The 15,360-nt window shown below is 34.6% G+C and overlaps 1 protein-coding gene across 2 annotated transcripts in view; it reads left to right on the forward strand.

Annotated features, from left to right (window-relative positions):
- The window catches only part of MNAT1 (MNAT1 component of CDK activating kinase), a 214,303-nt gene that overhangs the window by 54,674 nt on the left and 144,269 nt on the right, over window positions 1-15,360 (forward strand). For both annotated transcript variants that reach the window (XM_047767471.1, XM_047767472.1), the window contains exons 2-4: window positions 457-609; window positions 2,524-2,597; window positions 11,585-11,688. In XM_047767471.1, coding sequence (XP_047623427.1) covers window positions 457-609; window positions 2,524-2,597; window positions 11,585-11,688 — 331 coding nt within the window. The remainder of the gene's footprint in view (window positions 1-456; window positions 610-2,523; window positions 2,598-11,584; window positions 11,689-15,360) is intronic.

The following is a 15,360-nucleotide window of genomic DNA, read 5'->3' on the forward strand; positions in this document are numbered from 1 at the left end:
AAGGGGGGGGGAAAAAAGCGCCTTTGTTTTAAGTGGTTATGGTATGCCACACTGTAAAGTGTGGGCCCCTGCCAAGTCTAAGGATGATTATGGACTGAGAATGGAGGTGACCCTTGACTGCTCTTTTACATGCCTCTTTGACTTCTCCATATCCTGCTTTCTGAGTCTTCCTAGGTTCCAAGTCAGTTTTTAAAAATTTATAGATTTAATTTGTAAAACTAGATTGGCATCCCTTGGGATACGTAAGTCTAAAATAGGCTCCAAATGAAATGAACTTTTTCAAAACCAAAGGTTTTAAGTAAGATTTTAAGTGGCATTGATTAATTTTCCTGCCCTGCCTTGCTCCCACCAAAAAACCCCCGCCCAAATAAACATCAAACAGAAAAAGGCAAACTGTATACAGATGTGTTGCAGATTTGATTACATAAAAGTTATGTTGTATTTCTCTTCTTACAGGTGTGAAAGTTGTGTGGATTTGCTTTTTGTGAGAGGAGCTGGAAACTGTCCTGAGTGTGGCACTCCACTTAGAAAGAGCAACTTCAGGGTACAACTCTTTGAAGATCCTACTGTTGACAAGGAAGTTGAGATTCGGAAAAAAGTGCTAAAGATGTAAGTATAAATGTTTGCATGATTCAGTTCACAAAGACTTAACAAGTATTTCAGTAATTGATATAATTATTTGCTTGTAGAAATGTGAACAGTTTGGCAAGTGAATAAGTATAAATTCATCTTTTTGTTCAACAGTAAAAATTTAATAAATTCTTAGAGCACTCAGGAATATTAATTATCTGACCTTTGCTAGAGAAGAGTAAATCCTCTTAATTGATGACTTCACAATTTATTTGCTTTATTATTTAATTAGCAAATATGTATCAAGTACCTTTTGTGTGTAAAATGTGTTATATATATTAGGTTCTGTGTAACAGCCAAAAACCTTGCCTTATAAGGTTTACAGTGTAGTTGCTTGGATAGCATAGAGATAGACAATAAAATAGGCAAACAAAACAAATATATGATTAAAATTGAAAAAAATGGTACAAAGTTAGGACTGAGTGCTGCAGTGAGTTTGTGATAGCTGGTAAGGCCTGAGGAGGTAGTATGTAAGCTGAGATTAGAAGGCTGTGAGAGAAAATCATGGTTAGCTATAGTTTATTTTGATATCTCTCTCTCTCTCTCTGCGTATATATTTCTTTTTTTTTTTTTTGGTCTTTTTGCTATTTCTTGGGCCGCTCCCGCGGCATATGGAGATTCCCAGGCTAGGGGTCCAATCGGAGCTATAGCCACCGGCCTACGCCAGAGCCACAGCAACGCGGGATCCGAGCTGCGTCTGCAACCTACACCACAGCTCATGGCAACGCCGGATCGTTAACCCACTGAGCAAGGGCAGGGATGGAACCCGCAACCTCATGGTTCCTAGTCGGATTCGTTAACCACTGTGCCACGACGGGAACTCCTGCATATATATTTCTAATCTGTTTTTTTTCTCATAATTTTTTATTCTTTGTTAATAGTTTTGGGTTTCATTTTATGTCCTTTTGTTTTAAGCCACTTTATGTCCTTTTGTTATTTCTGTATGTTTAAAGAATTAATTATCTATTTATAGATCTATCTATCTACTGAGTATTATACATTTTAACCTTGGTCACTGGTGTTTTAGCAACATCTTAATTCTAGTTACTTAACCAGTGTTACTTTATCAATATCCCAAGCTGCTCTTTTATGTTTTAGATTACTTCTGAGAGATAGTCTTTCTTAGATTCTTATGTTTATTATTAAGCCTTGTGGTTTTCTAATTCTTCACAGGTGTATTGCAATATTTGTAAGTTTTCTTGATCTAGCATTCTTTTTTTTTTTTTTTTTTGCTGTTTATGGCCACATCTGTGGTATATGGAGATGCCCAGGCTAGGGGTCAAATTGGAGCTACAGCTACTGACCTATACCACAGCCACAGCAATGCAGGATCTGAGCCGCATCTGCAACCTACACTATAGCTCACAGCAACACCAGATCCTTAACCCATTGAGTGAGGCCAGGGATTGAACCCTCAACCTCATGGTTCCTGGTCAGTTTCATTTCCATTGCGCCATGACGGGAACTCATTGATCTAACATTTTTTAGACTATACCTGTCATGAAAAGAAGGAAAATATCTTTTGAATTAATTTTTAGTTTTATGGAAATTAGTGAATCTATTTATTAGAAGTAAACAGTATTATAGTTTCCAGTGATAGACTTTGCTTAAAGCTCATTTCCTATTTTTTTAGTGTCCTAATTTCTTTTTAAGTCTTAGAAGGATTTTACGTATTGTACCATTCTCTCCTGATTCTACTCCTCTGTAGTCATAAGAATTTAGGAACAACAATCATGGTCTAGTTACAAACCTGGTGTCCAGAAAACTGTCTTATACAGAAAGCTGTCCTTTTTTTGTGTATCATATATGAATTAGCTAAGAACAAACAAACCAGTTAGGTAATATTGAAAACAAGTCATATGGAATATGTTGATTTTTTTCTTTCTCTTAAAGATACAATAAAAGAGAAGAAGACTTTCCTAGTCTAAGAGAATATAATGATTTCCTGGAAGAAGTTGAAGAAATTGGTATGTTTTTATTTATTTATTTAGATATGTTTTTAATGCTTCTACTTTTGGTATGCTAGCCTGTGTGCTTTTATCTTTTAGATGCCTAGGAGAACACCTCATATAAAAAGTCTCTGACAAGTTTTGTTGTGGTAGCTGATGTTTACCTAGTTACTTTTCATTGTATTTGAATCATGTTTGTTAAATTGAAGGCATACTTAAATAAAAGACATACTTAAGTAAAAAGCACTTTATCTTAGGAAAAATGTGATGAATAGAGGTACTACTATATATGGGAAAGAAGGCTGTGTCTGCATATATCATCTATATGTTGATGGTGTATTAGAATAAACAAAAGATAAATATTGATTAAAAATAGAATTTCCATTAACTGTATCCATGGTGAATAAAGCCATATGCTATTTATCATCATTTTTGCTTCTGTGCAGGCAGTAATTTGAAAATACTTTGAAGCAGTTGCTTGTTGAAGTGGTATTCTATTATTCACTGTTACTCTAGAATCAGAAGTTAGAGTAAGCTTAGTGCTTAGTATATTGCGATCAGTCAAAAAAAAAAAAAGATTTCATCTAAACAAAGTGTTGTTTCTAGTTTCTTACATAAGATTTCAGAGATGTTAAGAAGTCTGAAGTTGCTATACATATCAATTAAAAAATTAATATTGTTCTTGGTAGTTCCTGCCATGGTGCAGTGGGTTGAGACTTGACTGCAGCAGCACAGGTCACTGTGGAAGCATGGGTTGGATCCCCTACCTGGTACAGTGGGTTAGTTGCAGGATCGACTGCATCTGTGGCTCAGACTCAATCCCTGGCATGAGAATTTCCATATGCCATGGGTGCGGTCAAGTAAAAAAGTTAATGTTGTTCTTTAAACTTGGTATTATTATTACTCAATATAGGAAATAATACAGAAATTATAGACCATGAAAGAACAAGATGAAGAGAATTAAATTTTATTCTTCGCTCAAACCTGGTGGCCAAGCTATACTCACATTATTTCTTATTTAAATATGATTATAAAAAAATTGATCAGTCTTTAAAATGTTTATATACGGTAAAGTTTTTGAAAATTCAAATTCCTGAGAAATGGAGTATGCTACTTTCTTTAATTTCTTTATTTTATTTTATTTATTTATTTATTTTTTTTGTCTTTTGTCTTTTGTTGTTGTTGTTGTTGTTGTTGTTGTTGCTATTTCTTGGGCCGCTCCCGCGGCATATGGAGGTTCCCAGGCCAGGGGTTGAATCGGAGCTGTAGCCACCGGTCTATGCCAGAGCCACAGCAACGCGGGATCCGAGCCGCGTCTGCAACCTACACCACAGCTCACGGCAACGTCGGATCATTAACCCACTGAGCAAGGGCAGGGATGGAACCCGCAACCTCATGGTTCCTAGTCGGATTCGTTAACCACTGCGCCACGACGGGAACTCCTAATTTCTTTATTAACTAAAAGAAACCCAGAAAATCTTTTCATTTCAACTGTTATTAAAACTTTTCTGAAATACTTGAGTTAATTTATTATGTGATAGTAAGTAACATGTGCAGAACATGACTTAGGATTTTTCTGGGATCTTTTAGTGTCTTGGAGACTTTGCTTTTTTTAAAAAATGTATTTATTTGGAGTTCCCGTCGTGGCGCAGTGGTTAACGAATCCGACTAGGAACCATGAGGTTGCGGGTTCGATCCCTGCCCTTGCTCAGTGGGTTAATGTTCCGGCGTTGCCGTGAGCTGTGATGTAGATTGCAGACTCGGCTTGGATCCTCCGTTGCTGTGGCTCTGGTGTAAGCTGGCAGCTACAGCTCCGATTAGACCCCTAGCCTGGGAACCTCCATATGCCGTGGAAGCGGCCCAAGAAATGGCAAAAAAAAAAAAAAATATATATATATATATTTTATTAAAGTACAGTTGATTTACAGTGTTGTGTTAATTTCTGTTGTACAGCAAAGCGATTAATTTATACACACACACACACACACACACGCAGGCACATTCTTTTCCATTATGGTTTATCACAGGATATCAAATACCCTGTGGTATACATTAAGACCTTGTTGTTTATCCATTCCGTATATATCAGTTTGCGTCTGCTAATGACAAGCCACACCAGTGACAATGCCAGATCCTTAACCTGCTAAGCCTTCAGGGAACTCCTCAATGTAGTTTTGATTGCATTTCCCTAATAATTAGCAATGTTGAGCATCTTTTCCTGTGCCTCTTGACCTTCTGTATGTCTTTGGAGAAATGTGTATTTAGGTCTTCTGCCTATTTTTTGATTGGGTTGTTTATTTTTTTGTTGTTGAATATGTGAGCTGTTTGTATACTTTGGAAATAAAGCCCTTGTTGGGTGCATCATTTGCAAAAATTTCCTCCAGTCTGTAGGTTCTTTTTTTTTGTTTTATTTATTGTTTCCTTTGCTGTACAGAAGCTTATAAGTTTGATTAGGTCTCATTTGTTTATTCTTGTTTCTGTTCCTATTGCCTTGAGAGTCTGACCTAAGAAAACATTGATATGATTATTTCTGAGACTGTTTTGCCTGTGTTCTCTTCTAGGAGTTTTTTGGTATCATGTCTTACATTTGTCGTTAAGCCATTTTGGGTTTAATTTTGTGCATGGCGTGAGGGTATGTTCTAACTTCATTGATTTGCACATAGCTGTCCAGCTTCCCCAACACCACATGCTGATGAGACTGTCTTTTCTCCATTGTTTATTCTTGCCTCCTTTGTTGAAGATAAATTGACTGTAGGTGTGTGGGTTTATTTCTAGGCTCTTTAGTCTGTTCCATTGGCCCAAATGTCTATTTTGTGCCAATACCATGCTGTTTTGATTACTGTAGCTTTGTAGTATTATCTGAATTCAGGGAGGATTATGCGTACTGCTTTGTTCTTTTTCCTCAGGATTACTTTGGCAATTCTGGGTCTTTTATGATTCCACATAGATTTTAGGATTATTTTTTCTAGTTTTGTGAAAAATGTCATGAGTAATTTAATAAGGGATCACATTAAATCTGTATATTGCTTTGGGTAGTATGACAATTTTAGCAATATTAATTCTTCCATTCCATGAACTTGGAGTATTTTTCTGTTTCTTTGAATCATCTTCATTCCCTTTACAGTTTTGTAGTTTTATAGTTCTCAGTATATAAAGTCATTCACTTCCTTTGTCAGATTCATTCCTAAGTATTTTTTCTTTTTTTGATTCAGTTTTAAAAGGGACTCCTTATTTACATTCCCTTTCTGATATTTCATTGTTAGTATAAAAAAATGAAGCCAATTTTTATATGTTGATCTTGTATCCTGCTACCTTGCTGAATTTATTTATCAGTTCCAGTAGTTTTTGTGTGGAGTCTTATAGGGTTTTCTGTAATATAGTATCATGTCATTGGCATGTAATGACAATTTTACCTCTTCTTTTCTAATTTGGATATATTTTATTTATTGTCTGTTTGCTGTGGCCAGGACTTCCATTACTATGTTGAATAGAAGTGGTGAGCGTGGGCATCCTTGTCTGGTTCCACATTTTAGTCAAAATGCTTTCAGTATTTCACTGTTGAGTATTATATTGGCTGTGGGCTTATCATAAATATCTTTTATTATATGAGATATGTTCCCTCTCTACCCAGTTTGGTAAGAATTTTTATCATGAATGATTGTTGAATTTTTATCAAGTGCTTTTTCTGTGTCTATTGTGATGATCATTGTGGTTTTTATCTAAAAGGAATGTTTTAGAGGTAGAATATTCAAGTGACTAATTTCATGCAGGAAGTGAGGTTAGGAAGAGCAGACAAGGATGAATTAAAATATTTTTGACCTTAGGCAATTATATGATGTTAATTTAGAGAATAAAAGTAGGATAACTGGCATTATTTATTTTTTTTATTGTTTTGTTTTGTTGGGTGGAGAGTGAAGAAATGAAAGACTAGTTTTAGCCGCTTTAAGGTTTGTTAGGGTTTGACGCCACCACTATACTGATTTTTATAGTATAAATAAAACTTGCTTTTTATAAAACTTTCCCTTTAAAATCTTTTTTCAGTGGCTGTTTACTTTGTGTCTTGTTCATGCTTTTAGAGATGATTAGTGGTATGTTTGTGATATCTGTGCTGGCTCTCTTTGTGTTAATCAAAAGTATAGTTTTCACAACTCTGAGACAGGCATTTTAATTCTGGTTTTGCATATGGAAAAGAGGCAGAGTTTAAATATTGTGCAGAAGATCACATTGCTAGTAAGTAAATAATGGAGCAAGATTTTGAATATAGGTTTTCCTGACTCTCAGAGCATTTGAAAGTGCTTGGTAGTCTCAGAAAAGTTAGTAATCTGAGTCTAGAACATGGGATGCTTATTGGTAGCATAGTGAGAGATGAGAAAAAAAAGGCAAGTTGGAGCCATATTTTGAAACTTAAAGAAGTTTGAACTCAGTCTTACAGATAGGAGGATGTTATTGAAGATGGTTAGACCTAGAGTGAAAAGAATAGAGTTGGTAAGGTGGCTCAGGAGTCAATGGGGATTTTATAAATTGGAGATTGGTCATTTTGTTATATAAATTTCATTATGACTCCTTTGAATATCATGAATATAAAAAATTTAAAATACTAGAATTTTGAATACTAGCATAAAAATGATAATAGAATGGGCACACATGAAGATGAACTTTCTTATAGCATTAAACAATAGGCTCTTTTCTGAAGTTTTGACAATCCAAATATAAAAAATTCTTGTTCCTTTTGGCCTCAGGGATTATCTCAAAGGTTTGTCCTTAGTTTCATAATAAGCAGATTATTCTTTTGGTTCAGGGTATGCTTATTTTAAAAGGGTGAGAAAGTCCTAAGGGCTTTAATTATAAATTCTGGATGTCAAAAAGACTTCAAAATTGTACTTGAATAACATTAAATCTTTCAGAAAATACAATAGGTTTTTTGTTGGCTTTTAATACTTGACTAAAGGCAGGTCCACATCTGAGCTAAACCAGTAACCAGATAAAGGGCCAAATGATTGTTACAGAAAATTGTTCCTTTTTCTTTAAGAATGTAGTACCAACCCGATTCACCGTGGCATGAATGAAACTTGCTTCATCTGAAAAGTTTTCAAAATAGCAATCCACTTATTTTTTTTCTTTTTTAAAAGGAAGATATTTGTATTATGATTTGCATGTATTATATTGCTGTTACCGTCGCTTTTTAATTTGAAAAAGAAATCGGTTATTTTAGTTTCATTGGAATTCACTGTAAAGTTTTTAATAAGCATAAAAGAAAGAAATTAAATATATAAATTTCCCTTAGAATTTAAATTTTTTATTTCTAGGTTCTATTTAATGGGAAGTTTAAATCAGTGGTATATTGTCTAGCTAGCTGATAAATTGTAATTTTTTTTTTTCATAAACTTCTCTAAACATTCTGGTAGGGTTTAGAGTAGGGTATCAATTTGATTACCTTTACTTTCCAGTAGATTCATACCATAAGAAACAAAGATTATATTTTCCTGTAATTTCATATCTGCTTACTTTGCCATTCTGTATAATTATAAAGGTCATTTTAATTAGATTTATATTTATAAAAATAATTATAAATATCAGCATTGGTTTCTTTGTTATTTTATTTTTTATTTATTTTAATTTTTTATTGAGTTATGGTTAACATTCAATATTATTTCAGTTTCAGGTGTATGAAAAGTGATTTGATATTTTTATGCATTATGAAATGATCATGGCAATAAGACCAGTTCCCATCCCTCATTATATAAAGTAGTTATAGTATTATTGACTATATTCTGTATGTGCACATTACACCTCTGTGATTTGTGACTTATTTTAAACTGAAAGTTTGTATCTCTTAATTCCTTTTACTTGTTTTGTGTATCCCCACACCCATATTTATTTATTTATTTTTTTCCTCTTGTAATAATTCAACTAGCATTTCCTAAGCTCTTACCAGATGAGAAGTTCTTTTTTTAAAAAGATAGACTTTATACTTTAGAGCCATTTTAGATTCACAACAAAATTAAGCAGAAAGTACAGAGGGTTCCCATATACCCTTTGTGCCACACATCCATAGAACTCCCCTACTCTCAACATACCCCACCAGAGTGGTATATTTGTTATAATCAATGAACCAATTGACATATCATTATTTCCCAATGTCCATAGTTTACATTAGGGTTTACTTTGGTATTGAACATTATGGTTTTGGATAAATATATAATGGCATGTATGTATTCTGAATGTGGTATTATACAGAATAGTTTTACTACCCTAAAATTCCTCTGTGTTCTGTCTGCTTGTCCCTTCACCCCCTCAGCCACTGGCAAACACTGATCTTTTTACCGTCTCCATAGTTTTGCCCTTTCCAGAACATGATGTAGTTGGAATCCTACTGTATATAGCCTTGTCAAATTGTTTTTTTTTCTCTTAGTAATATGCATTTAAGTTTCTTCCACATTTTTTCATGGTTTGATAGCTTATTGTTATTATTTTCTTTGTTGCTAAATAATACCCCGTTGTCTAGACATACCACACTTTATTTATCTACTCAAACACTAAAGGACATCTTGGTTTCTTCCATATTTTTGGCAGTTATGAATAAAGCTGCTGTAAACATTCATATGCAGGCTTTTGTGTAGCCTTTTTTTTATTTTTTAAAGTTTTATTGAAGTATAGTTGATTTATAGTGTTATGATAATTTCTGCTGTGTGTGGACATGGTTTTTGATTCCTTTGGATAAATACCAAGGAGTGCATTTGCTAGAATTGTGTGATAAGGGTAAGTTTCATTTTGTTTGTTTCTTTTTTTTTTTTTTCTTTTTCCCATTTTCTTGGGCCGTTCCCGTGGCATATGGAGGTTCCCAGGCTAGGGGTTGATTTGGAGCAGTAGCCGCCAGCCTATGCCAGAGCCACAGCAATGTGGGATCCTCCACCTGGAGGATGAGTAGTTGGAGTAGTAGAAGGATGATCAGGAGAATGTACTAACAAATTAGTCAAAAGTGGACATGCTAAGGGAAAAAGTAGTGATCAAAATTAAGTGGGCAGAGATGTTAAGGGTGGTAGAGGTTGTGAAAGAGTTTTGGATTTGGTGGCTCAGTGGATATCTGTTAAGTACAAGGAGTACATTGTGAGTGATTGTCAAGAATAGTGGAATCAGACTATATTAACAAATATATCACAGTTGCCTTTCTCAGGGCTGTTGCTAGTTTGGGGTTTTCTTCTCTGACCCTTTTGTGTCAGGGCCAGAGTGTGATTTATAGAAAATACCCTATATTGCATCCTAGATAGATTCCCTAGTAAGCCACAATTACTATTTTCTTTTCTACTTTATGCTAAAAAAGCTAGAGAAATAGAGGCCTGTTGTTTCTCACTATCTCTCTTTTCTCCCAGGGTTTTAAAACTGCATGTAGTAGAATTGAGAATTGCTTCTATTTTTTCTGCATATGTAAATAAGCCTGGATTTTCAGTAATGATTATGATAAATTGATATTCTGAAATAAATTTGCCCTGTGAGGAAATGAAAATGTAATTATGGATCAGATTGGTCTTTTGAGTATGTTTGATGGCCTTACTCAACAAAACAGATAACCCCTCTGTTGGATTTCCTGTATTACTTTTCAGCTCTTATAGGACTCTATTATGCAAAAGCCTAGGAACTATTTGAGATGGTTATTAGTTAAAGGACAAAGTGAGATGGGGAAGGAATCTGTAGAAACATGAAGTAGAGCAGTTATTTAGGGTAGATCAAACCTGTTTATAGGACGAGCAGGAGGAAGTAGTAAATAATTGGAAAAGCGATAGAAGTGAATGGAAAGGGGTTAGAGAGGAATCCAAGGAAGGTCTGAATTGAATTATAGAACTGGAGAGACTTAATGACATGGATCCTTCTTTAGACAGGCTGATACAAACACTGAAAGAGGTAGGGTAGTGGGGTGGTACTTTAAAATATGAATTTACATATACCAAAAGAGATTTTTTTAAAATTGAGAGTATTATAACAACCTTTAAATTTATATATATATATATATATATATATATATATATATATATATAAACTTAGAAGGGAGTAAGGTATTTAGAATTCAAATAATTTTGAAATGGAATTATAAAAAGTTCTAATTCACTGAAAATGTATCACCTACCTAAACATATCTCAGTGGCTTCTCTTACTAAATTATTTCAGTCTTAAGTTTTGATGCCAGATTGTCCTTTACCTTCCCTGTTAAGTTTTAGCTCTTATCTATTTCATACTTTTACAGATCTAGACTATACAGGAAATAATTCAAGTTGTGTTTAGCCATGTTGAAGATCAGAATAAAACCTGTTTTAGTTTGATAGTATTTTTTATTCCTTTGAATAGTTTTTCTTTTTCTGTAGCACAAATTCTTGTCAGTATTGATTCTGACCAGTGTAGTAGATCCCAGACTTATTTTTATTTTAAAAATTTAAGCAATCTTTTTTATACTTTCAAAGTTAAAACAGGCACTATAAAAATTAAATCCAATGTGATTATGGCAAGCATGTATCTTAGGTTTTTTTGAGGTGATTCAGGTCTTTAGATAGTCTGTGTGATGGTCTGTCTGACAGTCTCATTTTGGTTCAGAAAACACAGTTGCTGAACTAGAACTAGTTTCTAAATTATGTGGTTAGTAAAAAGACACACATAGAGCTATAAGGAATGACAACCTGATGAATTAAGAAGTCACTGTGGGAATTCCTGTAGTGGCTCAGTGGTTAACGAACCCGAATAGCATCCCATGAGGACCTGGGTTGATCCCGGGCCTTGCTCAGCGGGTTAAGGATCCGGAGTTGCTGTGAGCTGTGGTGTAGGTCGCAGATGAGACTTGGATCCCGTGTTGCTACAGCTCTGATTTGACACCTAGCCTGGGAACCTCCATATGCTGTGGGTCTGGACCTAGAAAGACAAAAAAAAAGAAGTCACCATGATGAATATGTGGTTTTTATTATTTTCTCAGGATTTATGTTAAAATTGTATTTCATGTCAGTATTTCTTTTCTGATGCAGTTTTCAACTTGACCAACAATGTGGATTTGGACAACACCAAGAAGAAAATGGAGATATACCAAAAGGAAAACAAAGATGTTATTCAGAAAAATAAGTTAAAGCTGGTTGGTTGCTAAGTATTTTCTTCTTTTTATGTATTAGAAACAAATATTTCCATATGATCCTTTAAAAACCTGTCTTTCTTTAAAAGAATATTTTGACTACCTTTATCTGATTCCCCTCCCCTCACAACCCCTGCTTCTGGTAACCACAAATCTCTTTTTCAGTAAGTTTGTTTTTGATACATAATTGACCTACAATATTTTGTTAGTTCCTGGTGTACAACATAGAGATTCAGTATTTCTATACATTTCCAAATGATCACCATAAGTCAAGTTACCATTTTGTTTGTGTGGTTACCATCATGATACACAGATATTACATTCTTGTTGACTGTATTCTCCCAACTGTACATTTCATACCTGTGACCCATTTACTTGGTGACGAAGTTTGTATCTCTTAATCTTCCTCACCTATTTCTCTCATTTCCTACCCCTCCTCCTTTCTGGCAACCATCTGTTTGTTCTCTGTATCTGTGACTCTGTTTCTGTTTTGTTATGTTTGTTCACTTGTTTTGTTTTTTAGATTCCACATAAAAATGAAATCATGTGGCATTTGTCCTTTTCTGTCTGACTTATTTAATGTAGTGTAATATCATCTAGAGCAATTCAGATGTTAAGATTTCATTTTTTTATGGCAGAGTAGTATTTGATTATATATATTTATACCTATATTTATCTAACATCTTTTTTATTCATTCATCTATTGATGGGCACTTAGGGTGCTTCCATTATCTTGGCTGTTGTAAATAATGCATTAATGAACATTGGGGTACATATATCTTTTCTAATTAGTGCTTTTACTTTCTTTGGATAAATACCCAGTAGTAGAATTGCTGGATTGTATTGTGGTTCTATTTCTGATTTTTAAAGGAATGTTATTGCTTTCCATAGTGACCGTACCAATTTACATTCTCACCAACAGTGCACAAGGGTTCCCTTTTTTCTATATCCTTGCCAACATTTGTTATTTGTTGTCTTTTTTTTGGTCTTTTTAGGGTTGTACCCAGAGCGGATGGAGGTTCCTAGGCTAGGGGTTGAATTGGAGCTGTAGCTGCTTGCCTACGCCGCAGTCACAGCAACGCCAGATCCGAGCTGCATCTGTGACCTATACCACAGCTCATGGCAATGCTGGATCCTTAACCTACTGAGCGAGGCCAGGGATTAAACCTGTGATCTCATGGATACTAGTCAGATTCATTTCCACTGTGCGAACTCCCCTGTTATTTGTTGTCTTTTTGATAGTAGCCATTTTGACAGATGTGGTTTTGATTTGCATTTCCATAATGATTAGTGATGTTGAGCATCTTTTCCTGTGCTTTTTGGCTATCTGTATGTCTTCTTTGGAAAAATGTCTGTTTGGGTCCTTTGTCCTTTTTTTAATTGGGTTTTTTTTTTTTTTTGAGGTTGAATTGTATGAGTTCTTTGTATATTTTGAATATTAATCCCTTATTGGATTTATTGTTTGCAAATATCCTCTCCCATTCAATATTCAGTCTTTTTGTTTTGTCAGTGCTTTCCTCTGCTGTGCAAAAGCTTTTTAGTTTAATGTAGTACAATTTGTTTGTTTTTGCTTTTGTTTCCTTCACTTGAGGAAATATATTAAAAAAATATTGCTAAGACTGATGTCAGAGTGCAATCTACCTATGCTTTCTTCTAAGAATATTATAGTTTCAGGTCTAATGCTTACGTCTTTAATCCTTTTTGAGTTTATTTTTGTATATGGAATGAGAAAGTAGTCCAGTTTGATTTTTTTACATGTAGCTGCCCAATTTTTGTAACACCATTTATTGAAAAAGCTGTTTTTTCCTCACTGTATATTCTTGCCTCCTCTGTCATAAATTAATTGCCCATGTAAATGTGGTTTTATTTCTGGACTTGCTATTCTTTTACATTGCTCTGTGTGTCTGCTTTTTTTAAACCAGTACTGTACTTTTTTGAAGATAGTAGCTTTGTAGTATAGTTTGAAATCAGAAAGTGTGATACTTCCAGCTTTGTTTTTTTTCTCTGTCAAGATTGTTTTGGCTATTCTGGGTATTTTATGTTGCCGTACAGAAAAATTATTTGTTCTAGTTCTGTGCAAAATGCCATTGGTATGTTGATAGAGATTGCTTCAAATCTATAGACTGTCTTAGGGTAGTATGACCATTTTAACAATGTTAATTCTTCCAGTCTGTGAACACGGTTTATCTTTCTATTTGTGTTGTCTTTAATTTCTTTTGTCAGTGTCATATAGTTTTCTATGTATAGATTTTTGTCTCCTTGGTTTGATTTATTCTTAGATATTTAATTCTTTTTGATACAGATATGTAGATGAGATTCATTTCTCTTACTCCAATAGTTTATTAGTGTATGGAAATGCGTTATTGAGTTCTAATAGGTTTTGGTGGCATCTTTAGGATTTTCTTTTTTCTTTTTTAGGGCTGCATCTGCAGCAGATGGAGGTTCCCAGGCTAGGGGTTGGGTTGGAGCTATAGCTGCCAGCCTACGCCACGACCACAGCAATGTGGGATCTGAACTGCATCTGTGACATACATCACAGCTTACAGCAACACCAGATCCTTAACCCACTGAACAAAGCCAAGGATCAAACCCGCAACCTCATGGTTACTAGTTGGATTCGTTTGTGCTGTGCCATCACGGCAACTCCTAGGATTTTCTGTATACAGTACCATGTCCTCTGCAGTGACAGTTATACTTCTTCCTTTCTGATTTGAATTCCTCTTATTTCTTTTTTTGTCTGATTGCTCTGGCTAGACTTTCAGTACTGTGTTGAATAAGAATGGCAAGAGTGGGCATACTTATCTTCCTTCTCATCTTAGAGGAAATACTTGGAGCTTTTCACCATTGAGTATGTTTTTAGTTATGGGCTCATTATGTTTGGCCTTTATGATGTTGAATTATGTTCACTCCATGCCCTCTTTGTTTAGAACTTTCATCATAAATGGAGTTTGGATTTTTCTAAAGCTTTTTCTGCATCTGTTGAGATGATCATATGCTTTTAATTTGTCATTTTATAAATTGGTGTATCACATTGGTTGATTTGTGGACATTGAACCATCCTTGCATCCCTGGAATAAATTCCATCTAATTATGGTATATGATCCTTTTAATGTATTATTGAATTTGGTTTGCTAATATTTTGTTGAGGATTTTTGCATCCCTGTTCATCAGAACTGAATTTTTTAATCTTTACTCTCCCACCTGTTTCTCCTATTATGTTCTCTATCCAAGTGTTCAAACTGTATCTGATCAGTCTTCATGTACTGTTGATAGTCTTTCCTTATCTTCTTTCAAACCTGGCTCCTCTTCAAATTTTGTTATTATTACCTTACTTAGGGTTCTCATTATTTTTTACCTGAGTTTTTAAATATTCTTATAACTAGTCTTCAGTCTTGAACCTTGTTGATCTGTATTCTTACTGCTTTTATCCATCTTTCTAAACTCTAATTAGTCTTCCCAGTTGCCTTAGTGTGGCACAAATGCATCCCTTAATATAGTGTGGTAGACTCTCCATGATCTCCCCTCTACTTGCCTGTCCAGCTTTATCTAGCACTTTTCCTCACCTCCATGCTTTATGACTTGGCATTGCCAAACATTTCACCCTGATTCATGTCTTTGCACCTTTGTTTTCTCTACCTAAATGGTTGTGCCACTCTCCAGGGGGGGTGAATACCT

Source organism: Phacochoerus africanus, chromosome 2 (assembly GCF_016906955.1).
Source record: "Phacochoerus africanus isolate WHEZ1 chromosome 2, ROS_Pafr_v1, whole genome shotgun sequence".
Classification (NCBI taxonomy): domain Eukaryota; kingdom Metazoa; phylum Chordata; class Mammalia; order Artiodactyla; family Suidae; genus Phacochoerus; species Phacochoerus africanus.